The sequence below is a fragment of the Carassius gibelio genome, chromosome A4 (genome assembly GCF_023724105.1).
Source record: "Carassius gibelio isolate Cgi1373 ecotype wild population from Czech Republic chromosome A4, carGib1.2-hapl.c, whole genome shotgun sequence".
NCBI classification, from domain to species: Eukaryota; Metazoa; Chordata; class Actinopteri; order Cypriniformes; family Cyprinidae; genus Carassius; species Carassius gibelio.
Genome location: NC_068374.1, coordinates 2,894,026 through 2,921,669, shown reverse-complemented (window position 1 = coordinate 2,921,669; position 27,644 = coordinate 2,894,026). Strand labels below are relative to the sequence as shown.

General features: G+C 39.8%; 1 protein-coding gene across 6 annotated transcripts in view; it reads left to right on the top strand.

The window, feature by feature from the left end:
• LOC127966948 (NACHT, LRR and PYD domains-containing protein 3-like) overlaps positions 1–27,644 on the top strand; it is a 75,581-nt gene that overhangs the window by 28,055 nt on the left and 19,882 nt on the right. The window contains exons 6-8 of one of the 6 annotated variants that reach the window (XM_052568285.1): positions 2,171–2,344; positions 9,020–9,193; positions 23,123–23,296. In XM_052568285.1, coding sequence (XP_052424245.1) covers positions 2,171–2,344; positions 9,020–9,193; positions 23,123–23,296 — 522 coding nt within the window. The remainder of the gene's footprint in view (positions 1–2,170; positions 2,345–9,019; positions 9,194–23,122; positions 23,297–27,644) is intronic. The other 5 variants (XM_052568288.1, XM_052568287.1, XM_052568286.1 and 2 more) reach the window with 5 other exon arrangements.

The following is a 27,644-nucleotide window of genomic DNA, read 5'->3' as shown; positions in this document are numbered from 1 at the left end:
TTGAAAGTGAAAAAAAGTGAAAGTCGTGACATTTGTCAAATATGGTAACCCATACTCGGAATTGGTGCTCTGCATTTAACCCATTCAAGTGCAGACACACAGCAGTGAGAAGTGAATACACTGTGAACACACACACCAGGAGAAGTGGGCACACATACACAAACACACTGTGAACACACACCTGGAGCAATGGGCAGCTATAGATCCAGTGCCTGGGGAGCAAATTGGGGTTCAGTGCCTTGCTCTTCAGATTTCATGGCACTTCCGCCATGGATATTGAGGGAGGAAGAGAGCACTGTTCATTCACTCCCTCCCATCTACAACTCCTGCCAGCACCGAGACTCAGGAGATGGGGGGGGGGGGTGAATGAACAGCGACGATAGTCCATCAGAAAGAAGCTTGGTGATAACTATTAGTTAAAGGGATGTGAAATGCTGGTTTTCACTCAATATCCTGTTAATCTTGAGTACCTATAGAGTAGTACTGCATCCTTCATATATCCAAAAAGTCTTTAGTTTTATTATATTTATAAGAGAAAAATAGTCTGTGCCGATTTTTTTCTGAAAAACACGAGCGGCTGTAAGCGTGACGTGTGGGCAGAGCTAAAGAATCACGAGTGCGAGTACATTTTTCGTTGAGAGAGTTTGGAAGTTGTGACATTACTGTGAGGAAAAAACCCATCATCCAGAACAAACCATGGCTAACAGTCAGATTCAGCATTTTATTTATGATCCAGAATCAGATCCCGAGGCTGAAACTGAACGAGAGCAGCAGCAACAACGACTACAGCAGGACGTTTCTATGTAGTATGCATTGAAACTGTATATATTTGCTTAGCGGTTTTGGAAAATTACTAAGTTCCACTTTATGTCGTCTTTTTTTTTCTGTAAAGGTGTACAAGGTTTACTTGATGTGCTTACACGCCGATAGCTAAGTTAACAACACAGAGATATTTGAAGCAGTTTTACTCACCGCATGCGGTTCCAACACACGATCGTGACCCTTTTTCGTTGGGATTGCATCATCCTTAAGAAATAAACGATGTACAAATCCGGCGTCAAACTGGGCCTTGTTTGTAAAACAAGCATCTTCGAAATGCAGGGAACAAACAAAAACACTTGCACAACTCCGTTGATGATCTGTAAAAATAAACTCCATCCACTGGTCCCTTAATGTTTTTTTTTTTTTTTTGGTAATCTGTGCAGGGTTGTCTTCCCCTCGCAACCAAAAACACAATTCTTTTGTGACATTTCGCTCTCACTCTGATCAGTGAATGTCTCTCGCTCTGATCAGCGAATGTCTCTGCTCTGCTCTACGGGAGCACGCGTTCTTCCGGGAGAAGTGCCCTTAGGACCCATATAAGGAAATTCAGCTCCATCTAATGTCACACAGATCCATACTCGAAAAAAACTTTCCAAAACTTGTGACAAACCGGAAATACTTCTTCAAACGTACAACTTAATTTTTGAAACTTTGTCCATGTTTGGCATGGGAATACAACTCTTTAACAGTATAAAAAACTCAGTATGCATGAAATAGCATTTCACCCCCCCCTTTCATATTTTTACCCTATTTACCTGCAGTGTCTTGCCTTATTAAATCCCAAAATGAATTTTTTGTCATTAATCATTTTCCTCAATGTTGTTCCAAATCCAGTTAAAGCTTGTTCGTCTTCGGAACACAATTTAAGATATTTTGGATGAAAATCGGGAGGCCTGTGATGGTCCCACAGACTAATAAGTAACAGTGTCAAGGTCCATAAAAGGTATGAAATTCGTCATCAGAAGACTACATCTCCCATCAGTGGTTCAACCGTAATGTTATGACGTGATGAGAATAGTTTCTGTACGTGAAAAAAACAAAAATAACCATTTTATTCAACAATTCCTCTCCTCTGTGTCTCTCCAAATCTGAGTAATGAATAATGAATAAAGTAATTATTTATTTTTTTCCTGTACAAAAAGTATTCTCGTCGCTTCATAACGTTATGGTCGAACCACTAATGGCAGATAGACTATTCTGACAAAGCTTTTCACACTTTCCTGGACCTTGACAGTATAGCTTACCTGGCAGTCTATGGGACACTAGTCAATGGTTTTTGCAAGTTTTCTGTGCTCCAGAATGTAAACCAAAAAAAATAAGCAAATAATTTTTTTTTTGTTCTCTACAGGCTACAGTCCTGTATTCTCACTGCACAGGCTTGTGAGAGTTTGTCATCAGTTCTACTGTCATCAAACTCTATCCTGAGAGAGCTGGACCTGAGTAACAATGATCTGAAGGATTCTGGAGTGAAGCTTCTTTCTGATGGACTGAAGAGTCCAAACTGTCAGCTGGAGATTCTGAGGTAAATGGTTTACCATAAAATAATTATCAAAATGCTATCATAATGACTTTAAAATTGTGTCACCAACGTTGGCATGTGCTCTCAATGGAATGTTATAGAACAAGAGATAATAAATTAAAAAAAAAAAAAAAAAACAGGCCTGTAATTTTAAGGGTTGTAATCCCCCTGCCCCATATTTATACAGATGCCTATTATACTCATTTTTCAACCTGAGAAATATGACATTAAATAATAGATTCCAACTATTTGCATATAAAATTTTTATTTAAAAATATGCACGTTAACTTTTATTTGTATACCTAATATGTTGAAAAAGACCGATTTACCAGACAATTTTATCCAAACTGACTTCAAAATAAGCAAATTCAACAAGTGATTCGTCTTAAGTCAATAAAAGAAGTTCTAATAATGCAAAGTTTCAAACATGGTCAAGGATCATGCAAACTAGAAACCAGGAGGGATTTAAGAAATAGTGAAAGCATAGAAGAAGGATTTTTTTTTCCCCAAGTCAGCATGATGCAGTTAAGTGCTCACAGAGGAGTTTCTTGAATTAAGTTTTTCTTAAAGTCAAGTCAAGCAGCACTTGGCGAGTGAAATTCTTGGGAGCTTGCTCCAGAAATTGCAGAAACAGTTAACATATAACCAACAGACTTCAGCAGGTGAAAGTGTGCAATATGCACATACATATGGTCAATACATACAGTGTACCATTAGACCAACTTACAGTTAACACTACACATTATACGCAATATGTACATACACACAGTTAGCCCTACAGATTAAACACTATACACGGAATGTACACATTCTGCATTCTGTAAACATATACACGCATGAAAATATGCTAAGGTACAACAGAGTGTACGTGAACTGGATACAAAAATGTCATGGATGTGCATCGGATGGTATCCGGTGGTAACGGGTAGTTTATTGTATTAAATGCAGTGTGTATGTATAGTCCAGTGTTGAACTGTTGGAGTTAAAGTTTCCCTATACACCGCCTGGTGTAGATGTCCTGGAGGGAGGGAAGCTCACCTCAAACAATGTGGCTGGCAGTTCGCACGACCCTTTTCAGAGCTTTACGGTTGCCAGCGGTGCTGTTTCCGAACTAGGCAGTGATGCAGCCCATCAGGATGCTCTCTATAATGCAGGTGTAGAATTTTCTGAGGATGCTGGGGCTCATTCCAAACTTCCTCAGCCGTCTCAGGAAGAAGAGGCGCTGGTGTGCCTTCTTCAGCACTGCATCAGTGTGTGTACAGGGAGTACAGGAGTGGGCTGAGGACACAGCCCTGAGGAGCACCAGTGTTGAGGGTCAGCGGGGATGAAGTATTGTTGCTCATTCTGACCACCTGACTTCTGCCAGTCAGGAAGTCCAGGATCCAGCTCCACAGAGATCTGTTTAGTCCCAGAGTCTGGAGCTTCGCAACAAGTATGGCAGGCACTATGGTGTTAAATGCTGAGCTGTAGTCCACAAACAGCATTCTCACATAGGTGTTCTTATTTTCCAGGTGGGAGAGAGCAGCGTGTAGGGTGAAAGCAATAGCATCGTCTGTAGAACGGTTGCTGTGATATGCAAATTGTAGCGGGTCCAATGAGGCAGGCAGCACAGAGCAGATTTAATCTCTGACGAGTCTCTCAAAACACTTACTGAAAATGGGGAGGGCAACGGCCTCCAGTCATTTAAGCATGTGATTTTGTTTTTCTTTGGTATGGTCACAATGGTATATTTTTTGAAGCACGAGGGAACCACAGACAAAGGGAGAGGTTGAAAATGTCTGTGAAAACACTGGCCAGTTGGAATGCGCATGCTCGGAGCACACGGCCTGGGATGCCATCGGGACCCACAGCCTTTAGGATATTTACCCGTCGGAAGGATCGGGTTACATCCACAACAGAGAGGGAGAGTGCACTCACATCTTCTGCAGCTGCGGGAGCGCTCTCTGTGTGGGCGGGGTTGTGAGCCTTGAAACGAAGATAAATGTTATGTAGCTCATCCGGTAAAGAGGCGGCGATGTTCACAGAAGCTGGTTTATTCCCTTTAAAGTCTGTGATGTTGTTGATGCCCTGCCACATGCTTCTTGCATCGTTGGTGTTGAATTGTTCTTTAGCTTTGTTTTTGTATTGTCTTTTTGTGGCTTTGATGGATTTTCTGAGATCGTAACTGGCTTGTTTGCGATCATCAGCTTTCCTGGATTTAAAAGCGGATGTCCAAACATTGCTATTAATCCATGGTTTTTGGTTGGGGTAGATGCGGATTGTTTTTGTCAGCACTACATCTTCTACACACTTCCTGATGAAACACATTATCGTTTCTGAGTACACTTCTATGTCATCATCAAACGCTGCCCGGAACATGTCCCAGTCCACCTGATCAAAACAGTCATGTAGTATAGTGTCTGATTGGTCCGACCAACATTGGATTGTCCTGAGGGTGGGTGCTCCCCGTTTCAGTTTCTGCCTATAAGCAGGCAGCAGCAGAATGGAAGAGTGATCCGATTTGCTGTAAGGTGGGCGGGGGAGGGATATTTAGGCGTCCTGGAAAGGAGAATAATAATAATTTAATAATAATAACCTTTATTTTCTATAGCGCCTTTAAATGTACATCTCAAAGCGCTGTACAGAAACAATTAAAACAGCAAAGAAGAAAGAAAATACAGCACACAAAAAGACGTAATGCACTGTAAAATAAACAAAAAAGACAATAGATCAATTAAAAGCAAACCTAAAAAAAAATGAGTTTTAAGCTGTGATTTGAAAATACCAAAAGATTTAGCCTGCCTAATTTTAATCGGTAGAGAATTCCAAAGTTTTGGAGCTAATGAAGAAAAAGCCCTGTCTCCCATTGATTTTAAACGAGTTGAAGGAACAGTTTAAAGACCAGATTCCGAAGAACGAAGATCACGTTTAGGAGTATAAAAGCTCTGTCAAGTATTGAGGTGCTAAACCATGCAGTGCCTTGTAAGTAAGCATCAAAATTTTGAAGTCCACCCTAAACCTAATGAGAAGCCAGTGCCAAGACTCCAAAACGGGAGTAATATGATCATGTATATTAGTTCTAGTAAGGATTCTGGCAGCTGAATTTTGTAAGACCTGCATTCTGTTTAAGGTAGATTTTGACATGCCAGCTAACAAGGCATTACAGTAATCAATACGGGAAAACACAAAAGTGTTTATCAATCTCTCAGCAACAGTAAACGATAGCATTGGACGCAATCTGGCAATATTTCTAAGATGGAAGAATGAAATTTTAACAGTATTCAGAACATGTGGCTCAAACGTTAGCTTGGCATTGAAAATTACTCCTAGATTCCTCAATTTTGTTTGAAACGCCACATTTGTGCCAACAAGAGTTAGAACAGCCAGCTCTGATTTGCGTAGATGGTAGGCTGAACCAACAAGCATAATCTCAGTCTTTTCACTGTTAAGACAAAGAAAATTATCCGTCATCCATTCCTTCATCTTAGAAATACACTCAGAAAGAAAATTAACAGGCACAATTTCATTAGGTCTAAAATGAATATAGATCTGGGTATCATCTGCAATAGAAGAGGAATTTTAGACCAAGAGATCTCAAAAGCTGGCCAAGAGGATAAACATAAATATTAAAAAGAAGAGGGCCCAAAATTGACCCCTGTTGGACACCAGACTGCACAACATTAACCTCAGATCTAAATCCACCCATGGCAACGAACTGCTTCCGATCAAAAAGGTAGGACTTAAACCAATTAAGAGCAGTACCCCAAAAACAGTTTCAAGACGAGTAATTAATATTGAGTGATCAACAGTGTCAAAAGCGGAACTGAGATCAAGTAGGATCGAAACTGAAAGACAGCCAAAGTCTGAGGCGATTAGCAGGTCATTGGTGACCCTAACCAGAGCTGTTTCTGTAATATGTCATTTACGAAAGCCTGATTGCAGAGGCTCAAAGAGATTGTTTAACAGTGGTCCAGTGCACGATCTCCACGCGTGTTGATGTTGATGTGTTGGAAATATTTTGGCGCTATTGTTCAATAAACCGTAACAATAAACGCTGCACCTAGGTACATGGTTTCCGGCTCACTTATATTCCCGTACAGTTCCTTGAGTGCCTGGTCTGTGCTAGCCTGAGGGGGAATGTAAACAGCTGTGATAATGATTGCTGTAAATTCCCTCGGTAGCCAGAATGGTCGACACAGAAGCGTTTGAAATTCCAGATCAGGGGAGCAGAAGGATTTAATGGAGTGTAGGTTCCTTTCATCACACCACGAGTTGTTGATAAAGAAACAAACACCCCTAACTCTGCTTTTCCCTGTGAGCTCTTTCGTTCTGAACCCTGAAAGCTCAATAGCTGAGTCTGGAACCTCTGCAGACATCCAGGTTTCTGTGAGGCAAATAATGCAGCAGTCCTTTGTTTCTCGTTGGTATGAGATTTTGAGTCAGCTTGAGTTCAGTTCCATGCATTTTTCAATAAGATATAGGGACTCACAAAGTGATCTACCAAATGGTTGAGCATAACAATAAATGGTTAAAACTAATTCAAATGTGGTCATTGCAAATATATTTTCACACTATAATGAAATTTTGGCAAGATAACGATTAAACTGTGATTAAACTTTACATCATGTAAATTTAATCTTTCGTATCTAAATAATGCTAAATAAATCTCATAAGTGCAGCGAGAATCATCATATAAACAAAGGTGGCATACACCGATTTAATTGAAATATACAGGCATATTAATACCTTAATCCCATTACTGCCACTCTGACCAAAGTGTGCATGTGCTCATGACATACACACTGATGTGACATGTACAATACGCAGATTAAAAACTATGGTGGAGAAGTGAATGTCACATTTTTGGGGAGTTTATGCTGTCAATGTTGCACTACATGAACATAATGCAGTACACTGATGGAAGAAAACATTGAAACTGACATTTTTAGGCATGTGACAGCAAAAAGGTCCAACAGAAGAACTGGCTACCAAATTTGTGTTCGATGGAAAGAGTGTGAAGGCTGTGTGTTTTAAAAACAAAAAAGCACAACGTGACCAGTGGATCTAACACTGCGACTCAAAGCATGCAATACAACCACACAAAAGTGTTTTGCACCTGTTGTAAATCAATTAAAAGGCTGATGATTGCTTCCTTCTGTGTGCATTGTGTTTTTCCATTGAAATGTATTCTAAGATTAAATTTGTCCAGTGTTTGATGTGGCAAGATTTTTTTGATTTCCAGTTTTGGAGAACTACTTTCTTAGCGACAGCTAGAGAGATGAACAATGGATTCCTGTATTTTTGCAGGATATGGATTTCGGAAAATTTGAATTTCTTCCTGCATATCATCTGCCATGCTTATTCTGAAGTCTCGCGAGATTTTGTGAATAATAATATGAATAATGGAAATCGCATGTAAACGGAAGTGAAGCGCTTTGCTCCTGACAAGTAAACATCGTAATGCGATTAAGTGCTTACTCTAATTACTGGAAACAATCACATTATTTGTACCCATGTAAACATAGTCATTGTCATTGTCAAATTATTTTTACCATTGAATGTAATTACTGACTATATGGCCGGCCATAAGTTTGAATGCTGTATTTCTGGCCATCAGAGTGAATGTTGATTTTTATGGCCAGCCAGAAAAACTACTAGGTAGTGTCAGAAAGATGTTTACATGAAACATCATGATATCTTCCTCAAATTTGAAATATAAACTCAGGAGACATGTGTCTTTCAAATCATTACTTTTCTGGATTGCTCAGGTTTGATTTGATGTATGTATATAAAATAAATAAACATTCAGTGCGGTACACATTTTTTTCAAGGTACTTCAACATCTGTTTATCTTTATGAACATTATCAACTCTGGTTGGTGGATAGTGAAAGCTCAAAGTGTCTTATTTCCAAATGTACATAAACTGTAAATGTAGACCAAATTATTCAGTAATTATTCAGTTACTATTTGAATTTGGGAAAATAATTTCTGAGAATGTGCCGGATGGAGGGAGAAAAGGACTAGACATAGTCTCAGAAAAATGTTTGCAGGAAACATATTTGTAATTTTATCTTCTTCAAATTTATAATATGAACTCATGGGACATGTGGCTTTCAACCCATTGCTTTTCTGGATTGTTTCAGGACTGATTTAATAGATTTGTTAAACAAAAATATCCACTTTATTCAACAATTCCTCTCCTCTGTGTCTCTCCAGATCAGTGTCAGCAGCATATTGGCAAATCTGAGCTGGACACAGGCAGCTATCTTCTGTGTCAGCTGCACTGCGCTGATGCACAGTTTTTTTCAAGCCTAAATGTAAATCCACGTAAAAAAAACATATCCTTGTGGCACTGCTGACACAGAGGACCATACGTTGCCTGCGTACTGCTCAGATTTGTCAAAATGGCACTACGCTAATTTGGAGAGGCACAGAGGAGAGGAATTATTGAATAAAGTCATTATTTATTTTTTTCCTGTACAAAAAGTATTCTCGTCGCTCGTACGTTATGGTCGAACCACTATTGGCAGATGGACTATTCTGACAAAGCTTTTCACACTTTCCTGGACCTTGACAGTGTAGCTTACCTGGCAGTCTATGGGACATTAGTCAATGGTTTTTGCAAGTTTTCTGTGCTCCAGAATGTAAACCAAAAAAAATAAGCAAATAAAAAAAAAAAAATGTTGTTCTCTACACAGGTTACAGTCCTGTATTCTCACTGCACAGTCTTGCGAGAGTTTGTCATCAGTTCTACTGTCATCAAACTCTATCCTGAGAGAGCTGGACCTGAGTAACAATGATCTGAAGGATTCTGGAGTGAAGCTTCTTTCTGATGGACTGAAGATACCAAACTGTCAGCTGGAGATTCTGAGGTAAATTGTTTACCATAAAATAATTAACAAAATGCTATCATAATGACTTTAAAATTGTGTCACCAAAGTTGGCATATGCTCTCAATGGAATGTTAGAACAAGAGATAATAAATGAAAAAAAAAAACAGGCATGTAATTTTCAGGGTTGTAATCCCCCTGCCCCATATTTATACAGATACCTATTATACTCATTTTTCAACCTGAGAAATATGACTCCGTTTGACTGTGTACACCTGAGAAGAAAACAAATGTTGAAATATTGTGATGAAAAATTGATTCCATGCATGAACTCCGCTGCACAGCACTGCACAAGCTAGCCGCACCATCTAGTGGCTGTGTGCTGAACAACCATGGCATCTAAGCCAGGGTTTAGAATTACCACTCACCAGGCATCAAGTGCCATTAAAAACTGATCTTCCCTGGACAGTATTTGAAATTTGAAAAAACAATCTGGTGTTTTACATTTTTATATACATTTACATTTATCCATTTACAAAACACTTACAAATGAGGAATACAATAAGTGATTCATCATAAAGAGGCAAGCAAACACAAGAAGTGCTTGTAATACAAAGTTTCAGACTTTGTTTAGAAGAGCACAAGCTAGAACAGAGTGCCATCTGTGTCTAAGAGCATCTCAGTTCACAGTAAATGATGCTCCACTTGAATACTATCTTACACAAGTGCTATGCGTTTGGATCACTTGGATTTTAAAATGCATAACAAAAAGAGAATGAAAGAATTTATTAGAAAGAAACTAGAAATCATAAAATAATAGATTCCAACTTATTTAAAAATATGCACATATTAACTTTTATTTGTATACCTAATATGTTGAAAAAGACTGATTTACTAGACACTTTTATCCAAACTTACTTCAAAATGAGCAATTCAACAAGTGATTCATCTTGAGTCAATAAAAGAAGTTCTAATAATGCAAAGTTTCAAACATGGTCAAGGATCATGCAAACTAGAAACCAGGAGGGATTTAAGAAATAGTGAAAGAATAGAAGGATTTTTTTTACCCCAAGTCAGCATGATGCAGTTAAGTGCTCACAGAGGAGTTTCTTGAATTAAGTTTTTCTTAAAGTCAAGTCAAGCAGCACTTGAGTGAAATTCTTGGGAGCTTGCTCCAGAAATTGCAGAAACAGTTAACATATAACCAACAGACTTCAACAGGTGAAAGTGTGCAATATGCACATACATATGGTTAGTACTGTTACATCCCTGCCCCTGTTTTCTTTTTATCTTTTGAGTTCTAGGACTGACTCCTTTTTGGTGGGCGGGATTGCTCTAATGAAGATCAGCTGCACCTGTGGCAAACTATTTAAGGAGCTCATGAATTTTCCCTAGTTCTCTCTCATTTGGATTTTGTGATTTTTGTTTGAAGAGTGGGTTCTTGAATTTGTGTTCCCATATGATTTCCACAACTCTACCAACCTCATTTCTGACTGTTTATTGATTTGATTTTGTGTTGATATTTACTATAATTATCTTGTGTTCGAACCCTAGACATTATTTGTTTAATTTTAAATAAACTTACAATTTCTTTATTTGAAATCATCTTGTCAGTTGTCCTCTTTATGTTATGACTTGGAGCCAGGTTGGAACATAAATTGGGGCCTTTTCCGGGATCAATAATGGTTTGGATTTGAGGTTTTATTTGTTGAGTGGAGTGTGGAAAGGGGCATTGGATTATTATATATATATAAGTGTATCGGAGTTGCTGTTTAAGATAACCATGTTCAGTGGTGTTTTGTTTAGCATCATTGTTTAGTGTTGAGAACTTGTGAAAAGTTATGTTTGAGAGAGCAGGATTTTTTTTTTTTTTTCTCACTCCCACTTCAGGTTGGTAAGTAATTTTGCACCAGTAACCAAAGTTTTTGGTATGTCAATGTGTTGGGTAACGTGGTGGTGATGTAGCATGCTAGGTTGTTGAATGTGGTCAGCAATTTATGCATGATTTTGGTGATTTATGGGGAGGTTTCTTTTTGAAGATTACCATCGTGTTAGCATGTTACCTGTTGAGAGGTTTTTTGTAAACCTATATAGTGTTCAGGTAAGTGATTGACTTGTTGACTGATGCAGATTAAAATCACCTTTTTAGTAGTTGTGTGGAAATGGAGTTGGTCAAGAGTTTGAATCCTTGTTTTTGTGAAATATATTTGAAAGGATACTGTGGTGTTTTTGGGAACTCCTAAAGTGGCTACTGTTCGGAAGGTGTAGAGTTTAGCTATGGCTTCTAATGTGGAAGTTTTTTTGAAAGAGCCTTCTGAGGAAGCACTTGAAAAGTGCACTAAAGAGAAGCTGTTGTTGGTTGCTGCTCATTATGATATCGAGCTTACTAGTGCTGATAAGAGACATAAAGCGTCGACCTTAAAAAGTTTAAAGGGCACTTTAGAGGAAAAGAACGTTTTTGGTGGAAAATTACAGGTGCCAGGTCCCATTGTTGGCAGTGAAGTCAAGCTGAAAGAGATGGTGTTACGGGAAAAAGAGTTGTCCTTGGAGTTAGTGAGGTGAAAGAGCTGCAGGGAAAACTTGAGATTAGGAAATTGGAGGGACAGGAAAGGGAGCGTGAGTGGGCTTTTGACCTTAAAAAAAAATGGAGCTGGAGTTGGCAGGTCTGAGTCCTGAGGGCCAACCGCCTGTTTCACCTTTTGTTGTTCCCTCTGAGATTCCTCAAAGGGTAGAGCAAGTTTTTGATATTGGGAAGCATATAAGGATGGTTCCTCCTTTTTCTGAAAAAGAGTTAGAGAAGTGTTTCTCCCACTTTGAGAGAGTTGCTACTACACTGAAGTGGCCTAAAGAGGTTTGGACGCTGCTTGTACAATGTGTGCTTACGGGTAAGGTTCAAGAGATTTATTCAGCACTTAGTCTAGAACAGAGTGCTGTATATGATGCTGTTAAAACCTCCATTCTCCATGCTTACGAGTTAGTGCCCGAAGCAATATCGTCAAAGCTTTTGAAATTACTTTAAAAGTGAGAAGCAGATGTTTGTAGAGTTTGCTCGAGAAAAGGGGAACATGTTTGATAGGTGGTGTGCTTCTAAGCAGGTTGAGACCAAAGAACAGCTCAGGGAGTTGGTTCTTTTAGAAGAGTTTAAGAATTGTCTCCCAGAAGGTCTAGTTACTTACTAGAATGAACAGAAGGTTTCAAAGTTGTGTGATGCAGCCACTAGGGCTGATGAATTTTCTCTAACCCATAAAGGGTTGTTTGGAAATCGTGACTTAAAAAGAAACTTCTATCGGAGTCGAAGTAAGTTGGTCATGGCCGGATCTAGTTCTGGTTCAACCTCTCCTAGGAAACTTCAGGCAGTTCCTGTAAAGGCAAATAATATTTGTTTCTATTGCAAAAAGCCAGGTCATAAGATATCGGAGTGCTTTGTTCTCAATAAGAAAGCAAAATCTACCAAGCCAGTGGGGTTAACTACTGCATGCCAATTGCCCCTTTTGCCAAGTGAAGAGTGTTTTGAGCGCCATTCTCCAAAGGGGGAGAACATTGAAAGTAGTGATGGTTCCACTGATTATACTCCTTTTTTTAACAACTGTAGTTGTCCCTCTATCAGGACAGGACGGTGGTGTTCCGGTAAGTATTCTCAGGGACAAGGGAGCTGCACAATCGTTAATCAGTCTGATCAGACTGATACAGGTGCTAAAGTTTTGGTAACGGGGGTTGAAATGGGCTGTACCATTGTCCCTTTACATCGCATTGGTATGAAGTCACCCTTGGTCTCTGGTCAGGTAGTAGTAGGAGTGCTACCTTCTTTGCCCAAAATGAAGGAAACCCCTTCAATTGGCAATGATTTGGCAGGAGTTAAAGTTATTCCTAGCCCTCAAGTTACCGAAGCACCTATATCAGGTGAGAGCTTTGAGTTGTCTCAGACTTTTGTTTTTTCAGTATGTTTTTTCAGTATGTGCGGTGACACGGGCTATGTCTAAACAGACTTCTAGTTCCACCATTGAAGGGGGTACAAATTTTAATTTGGCGATACCTTTTTTGGGGAGTGTGATTGGAAGGGTGGAGATAAAGATGGGTCTGTTGAATCTGAGATAATGATCGGTAAGGAAGTGTTAGAAACATCCCAAGATATTCCTTACATAAAATCATTGATTACAAGGGATCAGCTCATTTTAGAACAGCGTAAAGACTCTTCTTTGTCTTCTGTTAAATGAACTGAGTACGGAGCAAGAGGTGAATGAGTTGTCATCTGGGTTTTTCCAGAAGGACGGGGTACTAATGAGAAAATGGTGCCCTCGATCTTTGTCTGAACAAGATGACTGGTGCAATGTTTTTCAGGTCGTGGTACCTCAGGTTTTTCGTGTAGTTCTCAAGCTAGCGCATGACTGTAGTAGGCCGGACATCTTGGTATAAATAAGACATATTTATAAATAAGACAATAATCGTATATTGCAGAATTTCTATTGGCCTGGTTTAAAAAGATGTAGTTTCTTATTGTAAGAAATGCCATATTTGCCAGGTAACCGGTAAACCCAACCAAACTATACCTTTATAGTTTTAGTAGATTGTGTTGGTCCATTACCTAAAACCAAACGCGGCCACCAGTATTTGTTGACCGTTATGTGTGCATCTACTTGCTTCCCTGAGGCCATTCCTTTAAGGAAGATAACCGCTCCCGCTGTGGTACAGGCCTTGCTAAAGTTATTAATGTTCGGGCTTCCAAAAACTGTTCAGTCTGATCAAGGGTCCAATTTTGTGTCCAAAATTTTTGAGCAGGTGCTGGATCAGTTGGGTATTTCATCTTGCCATTCTAGTGCTTACCACCCAGAGTCCCAGGGAGCCCTTGAGAGGTTTCATCAAACCCTGAAAGTCATATTAAGAACCTACTGTCTTGAGTTCCAGAGGGACTGGGGTGAAGGGGTGCATTTCATGCTTTTTGCCGCCAGAGAGGCTGTACAGGATTCCCTGGGGTTTAGTCCTGCTCAATTGGTTTTTGGCCATAATGTCTGTGGCCCATTGAAATTGTTTAAGGAGAAATGGCTGGCGGAGGCATCTGATTCTTCCAATCTGCCGGACTATGTTAGTCATTTTCGACATCGGCTTCGTAAAGCCTGTGAAATTGCTCATACTAATTTGGCTGGCTCACAGAAAAAGATGAAGGCCTGGTATGACAAGAGGGCTAAGAAGCTGGATTTTTCAGTAGGAGATCAAGTTCCAGCGTTGCTTCCTATACATGGTTTGTCATTTACAGGCACAGTTTTCAGGGCCTTACACCATTGAACGCAAGGTTGTTGATCTACATTACGCTTACGTCTGCCTGGCGTAGAAATGACATAGTCATTTGTGTCATATTAATATCTTGAAGGAGTACTTTGTTAGAGCCAGAAACTCTGATGGATTAACCAATAACGTGGCTGTTTTACCGTGTGTGCCTGTTTTTCCGGAGGAACTTGGTGATGTGCAAGTACCTGTACATCGGTTAAATAACTCTGAAATTCTCTTTAATCTTGAGGCTCATCTCTCTCATTTGCCTCCGATGGAAAGGTCTACTCTTGTAGAACTGATTAGTTCCTATACTCCTTTGTTTCCAGATGTGCCTAACCAAACGAATCTTGTGGTGCATGATATTGATGTTTCACAGGAGCAGCACCTGAAACAACATCCATACCGGGTTGGTCCTGAAAAGCGTGCACTATTGAGCAAAGAGGTGACCTATATGACTGAGCATGGTATCGCTGTACCAAGCCAAAGTGCCTGGAGTTCGCCATACATTTTGGTACCCAAGTCTGATGGCTCTCAGAGGTTCTGTACAGACTTCCGTAAAGTAAATGCTCTAACTAAAGTAGATTCTTATCCTTTACCTAGATTGGATGATTGCATTGACCGGGTAGGGCCTGCCAGTTATGTGACCAAGTTAGATATGTTGAAGGGCTACTGGCAGGTTCAAGTTTATTCAAGTTTATTTGTATAGCGCTTTTTACAATACAAATCGTTACAAAGCAACTTTACAGAAAATTATGTTTCTACAATATTTAGTAGTAGCTAGTAGTTTGTGCACGTTTGACAGGATTTTAGAAAAAATAAATACAAGATGTAGTCAGCTAGACGATGAACTATTAATATTAGTAATTAATAGTTATTATATGATGCAGTCACACATTTAGCAATAATTGTTAGTTCTGTTTGTTAAATCAAGGTTAGCATCATCTGGGGTCCTCTGAGGGTCAGCATCATCTCTTCTCAGGTGTTCTGGATCCAGACTGGAGCTTGTGGTGGCAAAACATAGAAACAAAATAGAGACATCATTAGCATAGCTGCTGATCCAACAAAGTAAAATTAGTTTAACCCAAGCTAATGAATAAAAATGCACATTTGATCAGATGCAACTACACTCACAATTTAAAAGATACATTATTCGTATGCTTGGCGAAAGAGATGCGTTTTAATCTAGATTTAAACTGGGAGAGTGTGTCTGAACCCCCAAACATTATCAGGAAGGCTATTCCAGAGTTTGGGAGCCAAATGTGAGAGCTCTACCTCCTTTAGTGGACTTTGCTATCCTAGGAACTACCAAAAGTCCAGCGTTTTGTGACCTTAGGGTCCGTGATGGGTTGTAGCGTGGTAGAAGGCTAGTGAAGTATGCAGGAGCTAAACCATTTAGGGCCTTATAGGTAAGTAATGATAATTTGTAAAAGATACAGAACTTAATAGGTAGCCAGTGCAGAGACTGTAAAATTAGGGTAATATGATCATATTTTCTTGACCTCGTAAGGACTCTAGCTGCTGCATTTTGGACTACCTGTAGCTTGTTTATTGACCAAGCAGGACAACCACCTAGAAGTGCATTACAATAGTCCAGTCTAGAGGTCATAAATGCATGAACTAGCTTTTCTGCATCAGAAACAGATAACATGTTTCGTAGCTTGGCAATGTTTCTAAGATGGAAGAATGCAGTTTTTGTAACATTGGAAATATAATTTTCAAAAGACAAATTGCTGTATAATATAACACCCAGATTTCTGACTGTAGAGGAAGTAACAGTACAGCCGTCTAGTTGCATATTGTAATCTACAAGATTCTGTGTAGTATTTTTGGTCCAATAATTAATATCTCTGTGTTATCCAAATTTAATTGGAGAAAATTATTTGTCATCCAATCTTTTACATTTTTAACACTCAGTTAGCTTAGATAATTGGGAAGTTTCATCTGGTCTTGTTGAGAGAGATAGCTGAGTATCATCAGCATAACAGTGGAAGCTAATTCCGTATTTTCTAATAATATTACCAAGGGGCAACATGTTTATTGAAAATGGAAGGGGACCTTGGACTGATCCTTGTGGCACTCCATATTTTACTGATGATAAATGAGATGACACCCCATTTAAGAAAATGGTAACAAAATGGTAGCGATCGGACAGGTAGGATCTAAACCATCAGGTTCCTCTTTCTGACAGAGCCAAAGAGATTTCTGCATTTGTGACCCCAGATGGGTTATGGGAATATCAGGTTATGGCTTTTGGCATGCAAAATGCTGCTTCTACTTTCCAGAGATTAGTCAATGGAGTGATGTCAGGGTTGATAAACTGTGAGGCATATCTGGACGACATTGTGGTGTATAGTTCTGATTGGAGTAGTCGTATAACTCCAATAAAGGTTATATTAGATTGTTTGTTAGCCGCTAATCTGACTGTTAACTTGGCCAAGTGTGAATTTGCCAAAGCCACCATCAATTATTTGGGCAAAATTGTGGGTCCGGTACGAACAATTCGTGCTAAAGTGGAAGCTATAGACCTTTTTCCTGTGCCTTAGTCTCGTAAGGATTTGAGAAGGTTTTTGGGAATGACTGGCTATTATCAGGCTTTTTGTCCAAATTTTGCAAGTGTAGTGAGCCCTCTTACTGACTTAAGTCCAAAAAAAGATTTTGTGTGGACGACCGATTGTCAGCAGACCTTTGATAATGCCAAGGCATTGTTGGTGAATGCCCCTGTCTTGTCAGCCCCAAATTTCGAGACCCGTTTTAAACTGGCGGTAGATGCCAGTGAAAAGGGTGCTGGTGCAGTTCTTTTGCAGGACGATGACTGAGGGGTTGAACATCGAGTGTGTTTCTTTTCCAAAAAGTTCAATATCCATCAAATAAACTATTCTGTAATTGAGAAGGAAGCTTTGGCATTGATTTTGGCTATTCAACATTTTGAGGTTTATTTGGGCAGCGGCAGTCCGATTAAGGTGATGACTGATCACAATCCTTTAGTCTTTTTACAGCGTAGTTGTACTACCAACTAGCGCTTAATGAGATTAATTCTTAAAGGATATGATTGCAGAAACAAACTCCATCACATTAAAGGAAAGGAAAAGGTCTCGTGTGTAATGTTCCGGCCTGTGACCTTAGGGCGATTTCTAAATATGAATTCTTTCATAAATGTGGCCCTTTGTGCTTGCTGAATTCCCATTTACTAGTAGGTATCTTTTTCTCTTCTATTTAAATTGGTGTAGATTTATTTTTCCCCATTTTGGGGTTATGTTTATTAATTGTATTAAATAATCCAGATTATTTAATTTCTTGTGGGTGGAGATGTTACATCCCTGCCCCTGTTTTCTTTTTATCTTTTGAGTTCTAGGACTGACTCCTTCTTGGTGGGCGGGATTGCTCTAATGAAGATCAGCTGCACCTGTGGCAAACTATTTGAGGAGCTCCTGAATTTTGCCTAGTTCTCGCTCTCATTTGGGTTTTTTTTTTTTTTTTGGAAGAGTGGGTTCTTGAGTGTGTTCCCATATGATTTCCACAACTCTACCAACCTCATTTCCAACTGTTTATTGATTAGATTTTGTGTTGATATTTACTTTAATTATCTTGCGTTCGAACCCTAGACATTATTTGTTTAATTTTAAATAAACTTACAGTTTCTTTATTTGAAATCAGCTTGTCAGTTGTCCTCTTTATAGTATGACTTTGAGCCGGGTCGTAACAAGTACACACAGTGTACTATTAGACAAACTTAGTTAACACTACACATTATACGCAATATGTACATACACACAGTCAGCCCTACAGATTAAACACTATACATGGAATGTACACCATACACTGTACAATGTACTATATATACTATACATTGTACACTATACACAATGTACACGTTCTGCATTCTGTAAACATACACGCATGAAAATATGCTAAGGTGCAGCAGAGTGTGCGTGAACTGGATACAGAAATGTCATGGATGTGCATCGGATGGTATCTGCTGGTAACGGGTAGTTTATTGTATTAAATGCAGTGTAAATGTATAATCCAGTGTTGAACTGTTGGAGTTAAAGTGCAGTGTGTGGCATACCATATTGTGTAAGTATGCATTAGGGTGCTGTAGTCTGATAGCCTGAGGGAAATAGCTATTCCTCAGTTGGCTAGTGCTGGATCGGATGCTGCGGAGATGTCTTCCTGAGGGCAGCAGAGAGAGCAGTCCATGGTATGGGTGGCTGGAGTCACTGATGATTTTCGGGGCTTTCCTTATGCACCGCCTGGTGTAGATGTCCTGGAGGGAGGGAAGTTCACCTCAAACAATGTGACCCTTTTCAGAGCTTTACGGTTGCCAGCGGTGCTGTTTCCGAAACAGACAGTGATGCAGCCCATCAGGATGCCCTCTATAATGCAGGTGCAGAATGTTCTGAGGATGTTGGGGCTCATTCCAAACTTCCTCGGCTATCTCAGGAAGCAGAGGCACTACTGTGCCTTCTTCAGCACTGCATCAGTGTGTGTACAGGGAGTACAGGAGTGGGCTGAGGACACAGCCCTGAGGAGCACCAGTGTTGAGGGTCAGCGGGGATGAAGTATTGTTTCTCATTCTGACCACCTGACTTCTGCCAGTCAGGAAGTCCAGGATCCAGCTCCACAGAGATCTGTTTAGTCCCAGAGTCTGGAGCTTCGCAACAAGTATGGCAGGCACTATGGTGTTAAATGCTGAGTTGTAGTCCACAAACAGCATTCTCACATAGGTGTTCTTATTTTCCAGGTGGGAGAGAGCAGTGTGTAGGGTGAAAGCAATAGCATCGTCTGTAGAACGGTTGCTGTGATATGCAAATTGTAGCGGGTCCAATGAGGCAGGGAGCACAGAGCAGATGTAATCTCTGACGAGTCTCTCAAAACACTTACTGAAGATGGGGAGGGCAACGCCTCCAGTAATATAAGCATGTGATTTTGTTTTTCTTTGGTATGGTCACAATGGTAGATTTTTTTGCACAAGGGAACCACAGACAGACAAAGGGAGAGGTTGAAAATGTCTGTGAAAACACCGGCCAGTTGGAATGTGCATGCTTGGAGCACACGGCCTGGGATGCCATCGGGACCCACAGCCTTTAGGATATTTACCCGTCGGAAGGATCGGGTTACATCCACGACAGAGACGGAGAGTGCACTCACATCTTCTGCAGCAGCTGTGGGAACGCTCTCTGTGTGGGCGGGGTTGTGAGCCTCGAAACGAGCATAAATGTTATGTAGCTAATCCGGTTTTAGGCGTCCTGGAAAGGAGAATAAACGTGGTCCAGTGCATGATCACCACGCGTGTTGATTTTGATGTGTTGGAAATATTTTGGCGCTGTTGTTCTGGAGTTGGCTTTGTTAAAGTCCCCCGTAACAATAAACACTGCATCTGGGTACATGGTTTCCGGCTCACTTATATTCCCGTACAGTTCCTTGAGTGCCTGGTCTGTGCTAGCCTGAGGGGGAATGTAAACAGCTGTGATAATGATTGCTGTAAATTCCCTCGGTAGCCAGAATAGTCGACACAGAAGTGTTTGAAATTTCAGATCAGGGGAGCAGAAGGATTTAATGGAGTGTAGGTTTCTTTCATCACACCACGAGTTGTTGATAAAGAAACAAACACCCCCGCCTCTTTCGTTCTGAACCCTGAAAGCTTGATGGCTGAGTCTGGAACCTCTGCAGACATCCAGGTTTCTGTGAGGCAAATAATGCAGCAGTCCTTTGTTTCTCGTTGGTATGAGATTTTGAGTCAGCTTGTGTTCAGTTCCACACATTTTTCAATAAGATATAGGGACTCAAAAAGTGATCTACCAAATGGTTGAGCATAACAATAAAGGGTTCAAACTAATTCAAATGGGGTCATTGCAAATATATTTTCACACTATAATGAGATTTTGGCAGGATAGCGATTAAACTGTGATTGAACTTTACATCATGTAAATTTAATCCTTTTTATCTTAATGTTAAATAAATCTCATAAATGCAGCGAGCATCATCATATAAACAAAGGTGGCGTACACCGATTTTAATTGAAATATACAGGCATATTAATACCTTAATCCCATTACTGCCACTCTGACCAAAGTGTGCATGTGCTCATGACATACACACTGATGTGACATATACAATACGCAGATTAAAAACTATGGCGGAAAAGTGAACGTCACATTTTTGGGGAGTTTATGTTGTCAATGTTGCACAACATGAACATAATGCAGTACACTGATGGAAGAAAACATTGAAACTGACATTTTTAGGCATGTGACAGCAAAAAGGTCCAACAGAAGAACTGGCTACCAAATTTGTGTTCGATGGAAAGAGTGTGAAGGCTGTGTTTTTTTAAAAACAAAAAAGCACAACGTGACCAGTGGATCTAACACTGCCACTCAAAGCATGCAATACAACCACACAAAAGTGTTTTGCACCTGTTGTAAATCAATTAAAACAGCGCTCACTAACACTGGGTACACACCAAAAGCTAATTGGGCTGATTTGGGGCTGATTTCCCCCTTCCCACAATCCTAGCTATGTCGCGATTATCTTGATGGTTCTACAGATTTTATCAGATTTTCCCTTGGTGTGAGGTGTGTTAAGAGTGTCCGAACATGATCGTAAATATTCAACATGTTTAATATTTATGATCAGAAATGCAGATGTGTGGGGGGAACCCCAAGGACAAACGTGTGCACACTCTGGAGATTATCAGGTTAAACGAAAAAATATCCAATCAGAAACACTATCATTGGAATTTCTGCCTTTTTTTTATATATATATATTTTTTTTTTACATAACATAACATAAAGCAGTACAAAGAAAGTGCATTAACTAATTCCATTAATCTACTGTAACTATATATATATATATATATATATATATATATATATATATATATATATATATATATATATATATATATATAAGACAGCCCTAGTGGATGTTAGAAAAAATATGGAAACATGTTATGCATAGGTGTGGATACTGTATGCCTATGTATGTATGAAGTGATAGCTGCAAGGGCAAAAGCAAAAGTGAAAAAAAAAGAATATATAAACTTACATAACGAAAGTAGTGAGGTATATATCTGGTAATGTACATTTGGCTTGTAATTATGTTTGTGTGGTATTAAGAAATGTCAAAAATGGGGACCAGGTGTCTTCAAAGGCTGATGATTGCTTCCTTCTGTGTGCACTGTGTTTTTCCATTGAAATGTATTCTAAGATTAAATTTGTCCAGTGTTTGATGTGGCAAGATTTTTTTGATTTCCAGTTTTGGAGAACTACTTTCTTAGCGACAGCTAGAGAGATGAGCAATGGATTCCTGTATTTTTGCGGGATATGGATTTCGGAAAATAGGAATTTCTTCCTGCATATCATCTGCCATGCTTATTCTGAAGTCTCGCGAGATTTTGTGAATAATAATATGAATAATGGAAATCGCATGTAAACGGAAGTGAAGCGCTTTGCTCCTGACAAGTAAACATCGTAATGCGATTAAGTGCTTACTCTAATTACTGGAAACAATCACATTATTTGTACCCATGTAAACATAGTCATTGTCATTGTCAAATTATTTTTACCATTGAATGTAATTACTGACTATATGGCCGGCCATAAGTTTGAATGCTGTATTTCTGGCCATCAGAGTGAATGCTGATTTTTATGGCCAGCCAGAAAAACTACTAGGTAGTGTCAGAAAAATATTTACATGAAACATCATGATATCTTCCTCAAATTTGAAATATAAACTCAGGAGACATGTGTCTTTCAAATCATTACTTTTCTGGATTGCTCAGGTTTGATTTGATGTATGTATATAAAATAAATAAACATTCAGTGCGGTACACATTTTTTTCAAGGTACTTCAACATCTGTTTATCTTTATGAACATTATCAACTCTGGTTGGTGGATAGTTAAAGCTCAAAGTGTCTTATTTCCAAATGTACATAAACTGTACATGTAGACCAAATTATTCAGTAATTATTCAGTTACTATTTGAATTTGGGAAAATAATTTCTGAGAATGTGCCGGATGGAGGGAGAAAAGGACTAGACATAGTTTCAGAAAAATGTTTGCAGGAAACATATTTTTAATTTTATCTTCTTCAAATTTATAATATGAACTCATGGGACATGTGGCTTTCAACCCATTGCTTTTCTGGATTGTTTCAGGACTGATTTAATATATTTGTTAAACAAAAATAACCACTTTATTCAACAATTCCTCTCCTCTGTGTCTCTCCAGATCAGTGTCAGCAGCATATTGGCAAATCTGAGCTGGACACAGGCAGCTATCTTCTGTGTCAGCCGCACTGCGCTGATGCAGTTTTTTTCAAACCAAAATGTAAATCCACGTAAAAAAAAAAACATATCCTTGTGGCACTGCTGACACAGAGGACCATACGTTGCCTGCGTACTGCTCAGATTTCTCAAAATGGCACTACGCTAATTTGGAGAGACACAGAGGAGAGGCATTGTTGAATAAAGTCATTATTAATTTTTTCCTGTACAAAAAGTATTCTCGTCGCTCGTACGTTATGGTCGAACCACTAATGGCAGATAGACTATTCTGACAAAGCTTTTCACACTTTCCTGGACCTTGACAGTGTAGCTTACCTGGCAGTCTATGGGACACTAGTCAATGGTTTTTGCAAGTGTGCTCCAGAATGTAAACCAAAAAAAATAAGAAAATTAAAAAACATTTTTGTTGTTCTCTACACAGGCTACAGTCCTGTATTCTCACTGCACAGTCTTGCGAGAGTTTGTCATCAGTTCTACTGTCATCAAACTCTATCCTGAGAGAGCTGGACCTGAGTAACAATGATCTGAAGGATTCTGGAGTGAAGCTTCTTTCTGATGGACTGAAGATAACAAACTGTCAGCTGGAGATTCTGAGGTAAATGGTTTACCATAAAATAATTAACAAAATGCTATCATAATGACTTTAAAATTGTGTCACCAAAGTTGGCATATGCTCTCAATGGAATGTTAGAACAAGAGATAATAAATGAAAAAAAAAACAGGCATGTAATTTTCAGGGTTGTAATCCCCCTGCCCCATATTTATACAGATGCCTATTATACTCATTTTTCAACCTGAGAAATATGACTCCGTTTGACTGTGTACACCTGAGAAGAAAACAAATGTTGAAATATTGTGATGAAAAATTGATTCCATGCATGAACTCCGCTGCACAGCACTGCAAAAGCTAGCCGCACCATCTAGTGGCTGTGTGCTGAACAACCATGGCATCTAAGCCAGGGTTTAGAATTACCACTCACCAGGCATCAAGTGCCATTAAAAACTGATCTTCCCTGGACTGTATTTGAAATTGTCTACGTCACCAGTTTGTGAGAATGCAGTATGGCTTAGTGTAATTTCTAAAATTATAAAACTCGCAGTTCACAATCTGGTGTTTTACATTTTTATATACATTTACATTTATCCATTTACAAAACACTTACAAATGAGGAATACAATAAGTGATTCATCATAAAGAGGCAAGTAAACACAAGAAGTGCTTGTAATACAAAGTTTCAGACATTGTTTAGAAGAGCACAAGCTAGAACAGAGTGCCATCTGTGTCTAAGAGCATCTCAGTTCACAGTAAATGATGCTCCACTTGAATACTATCTTACACAAGTGCTATGCGTTTGGATCACTTGGATTTTAAAATGCATAACAAAAAGAGAATGAAAGAATTTATTAGAAAGAAACTAGAAATCATAAAATAATAGATTCCAACTTATTTAAAAATATGCACATATTAACTTTTATTTGTATACCTAATATGTTGAAAAAGACTCATTTACCAGACACTTTTATCCAAACTTACTTCAAAATGAGCAATTCAACAAGTGATTAGTCTTGAATCAATAAAAGTTCTAATAATGCAAAGTTTCAAACATGGTCAAGGATCATGCAAACTAGAAACCAGGAGGGATTTAAGAAATAGTGAAAGCATAGAAGAAGGATTTTTTCCCCAAGTCAGCATGATGCAGTTAAGTGCTCACAGAGGAGTTTCTTGAATTAAGTTTTTCATAAAAAGTCAAGTCAAGCAGCACTTGGTGAGTGAAATTCTTGGGAGCTTGCTCCAGAAATTGCAGAAACAGTTAACATATAACCAACAGACTTCAACAGGTGAAAGTGTGCAATATGCACATACATATGGTCAATACACACAGTGTACTATTAGACAAACTTACAGTTAACACTACACATTATACGCAATATGTACATACACACAGTTAGCCCTACAGATTAAACACTATACACGGAATGTACACTATACACTACACTGTACAATGTACTATATACACTATACAGTGTACACTATACACAGAATGTACACGTTCTGCATTCTGTAAACATATACACGCATGAAAATATGCTAAGTTACAACAGAGTGTACGTGAACTGTATACAGAAATGTCATGGATGTGCATCGGATGGTATCTGGTGGTAACAGGTAGTTTATTGTATTAAATGCAGTGTGTATGTATAGTCCAGTGTTGAACTGTTGGAGTTAAAGTGCAGTGTGTGGCATACCATATTGTGTTAGTATGCATTAGGGTGCTGTAGGGTGTATTAGTTCTGAATGTTCATCAGTCTGATAGCCTGAGGGAAAAAGCTATTCCTCAGTTGGCTAGTGCGGGATCGGATGCTGCGGAGATGTCTTCCTGAGGGCAGCAGAGAGAGCAGTCCATGGGATAGGTGGCTGGAGTCACTGATGATCCTCCGGGCTTTCCTTATGCACCGCCTGGTGTAGATGTCCTGGAGGGAGGGAAGCTCACCTCCAACAATGTGGCTGGCAGTTCACACAACCCTTTTCAGAGCTTTACGGTTGCCAGCGGTGCTGTTTCCAAAACAGGCAGTGATGCAGCCCATCAGGATGCTCTCTATAATGCAGGTGTAGAATGTTCTGAGTATGCTGGGGCTCATTCCAAACTTCCTCAGCTGTCTCAGGAAGAAGAGGTGTGACATCAGTGTGTGTACAGGGAGTACAGGAGTGGGCTGAGGACACAGCCCTGAGGAGCACCAGTGTTGAGGGTCAGCGGGGATGAAGTATTGTTTCTCATTCTGACCACCTGACTTCTGCCAGTCAGGAAGTCCAGGATCCAGCTGCACAGAGATCTGTTTAGTCCCAGAGTCTGGAGCTTCACAACAAGTGTGGCAGGCACTATGGTGTTAAATGCTGAGTTGTAGTCCACAAACAGCATTCTCACATAGGTGTTCTTATTTTCCAGGTGGGAGAGAGCAGCGTGTAGGGTGAAAGCAATAGCATCGTCTGTAGAACGGTTGCTGTGATATGCAAATTGTAGCGGGTCCAATGAGGCAGGCAGCACAGAGCCGATGTAATCTCTGACGAGTCTCTCAAAACACTTACTGAAGATGGGGAGAGCAACGGGCCTCCAGTCATTTAATGTCAGAATGGCACTCCGCTATTCCAGCTCGCAACTTCGTGGACTACATCTCGCAACCACACCTAGATTTAATATCCCCATCATCAAAGAACTTGGACTCCTTCGCCGTCCGCGGTACATTCATAGAGGATCTGGTCGAAAATTCATCTTCCATAACCATCCAAACAGCTCTTCAACAAGCATTCCTTCTCTCTGGTCATTCGTCGCATGCTTGACGCGTCATCAGAATGCCGCTGCTCCAGTCACTATCAACAATGGAAATATCGCCTGGAAATATTCCAGCCTGCGAGGAGTGGATTTTAATGTTTTGTGTCCAGTTCAGAGATTCACTCCTCAGTCATTGGTTAAATTCGAACTCTTTAACACTCAATCCATCAATAATAAATCTGTACTGATTGAAGAACACATTAGGGAGAAAAGACTTGACTTCATGTGTTTAACAGAAACATGGCATCAGCCAGAGGTGTTCTCTGCCCTAAATGAAGCCTGTCCCCCTGGATACAGTTACTTGGAGGCAGCTCGCAAATATTCATGTTGACACCCCCTAATGTCATCTTGCTGCTGATTTTCTTCAGCTGCTAGACTCCCTCAACCTACAACACCATGTTGATGTCCCCACACATTCCAAGGGACACATACTTGATTTAATCATTTCAAACTCAGCTCTCATCAGTAACCTACACGTTTATGATCTTGGAGTTTCAGATCACAAGGTTGTGGCAATGGAGTTGCCCCTTCCTTTCTCTCACATCAAACCAAAGAGAAAGATCTACTACAGAAAGTTGAAAAATATCAATGCGGATGTCCTGGTCCAGGACCTTCAACATATCTCCTCTCTCTCCATTGGCCTTTCTGACTTGGTTTCCGTTGCTGACTCGGTGGATTTTTATAACCAGTGCCTGAGCAGTCTCCTGGACCTCCATGCCCCTCTGATATCGAGGACCGTCTCATTCACATGATCAGCACCTTGGTACACCTGCGAGCTGCGAAAGATGAAAGCGGCTGGGCGTGTCCTTGAGCGGCGTTTCAAGGCCTCTGGACTGACTGTTCACAAACAGGCATACAGGGAACAAAAGAGGGCTTATGCAGAAGCTCTGAGAGACGCGCGGTCACGGTATTATTCCGCTATCATCAATAACAATCCTGGAAACTCAAAACAACTTTTTTCAACAATAAACCACCTTCTCAAACCCCAAACTCCCACTCTGAGACCACTGAGGAGAGGTGTAATATGTTTATTACCTTTTTCAAACAAAAAGTAAATAATATCCGCTCTCAACTCACTACCACTGCTGCTCTGCCTTCTCCAACGGAAGATCCAGCATTGAAGATTGTCCAGCCCCTCAGCTCTTTCACTGATGTCACACAGGAAGAAGTGGGGGATGTTATCAGAAAGATGAAGCCGGCCACCTGTGCCCTGGATCCCTTCCCTTCCACTCTGCTGAAGGCCAACCTCTCTGTTGTCTCTCCATTCATCACCAAGATAATAAACAACTCCCTTCTGGTTGGTCATATCCCATCCACATTAAAAACCGCTGTCATCAACCCTCTACTTAAAATATCAACTATGGACCCTGAAGTTCTCTGCAACTATAGGCCCATTTCAAACCTACCATTTCTATTAAAGGTTTTGGAAAAACAGTTGCAGTACAACTTCATACTCACCTTAAAAAAAAAACCTGTTTGAAAAATTTCAGTCGGGTTTCCGCCCTGGTCCTAGCACTGAAACAGCCTTGGTCAGGATCACCACTGACCTTCTGATGGCAGCAGATACTGGTTCCCCATCACTACTTATCCTGCTAGATCTAACAGCTGCTTTTG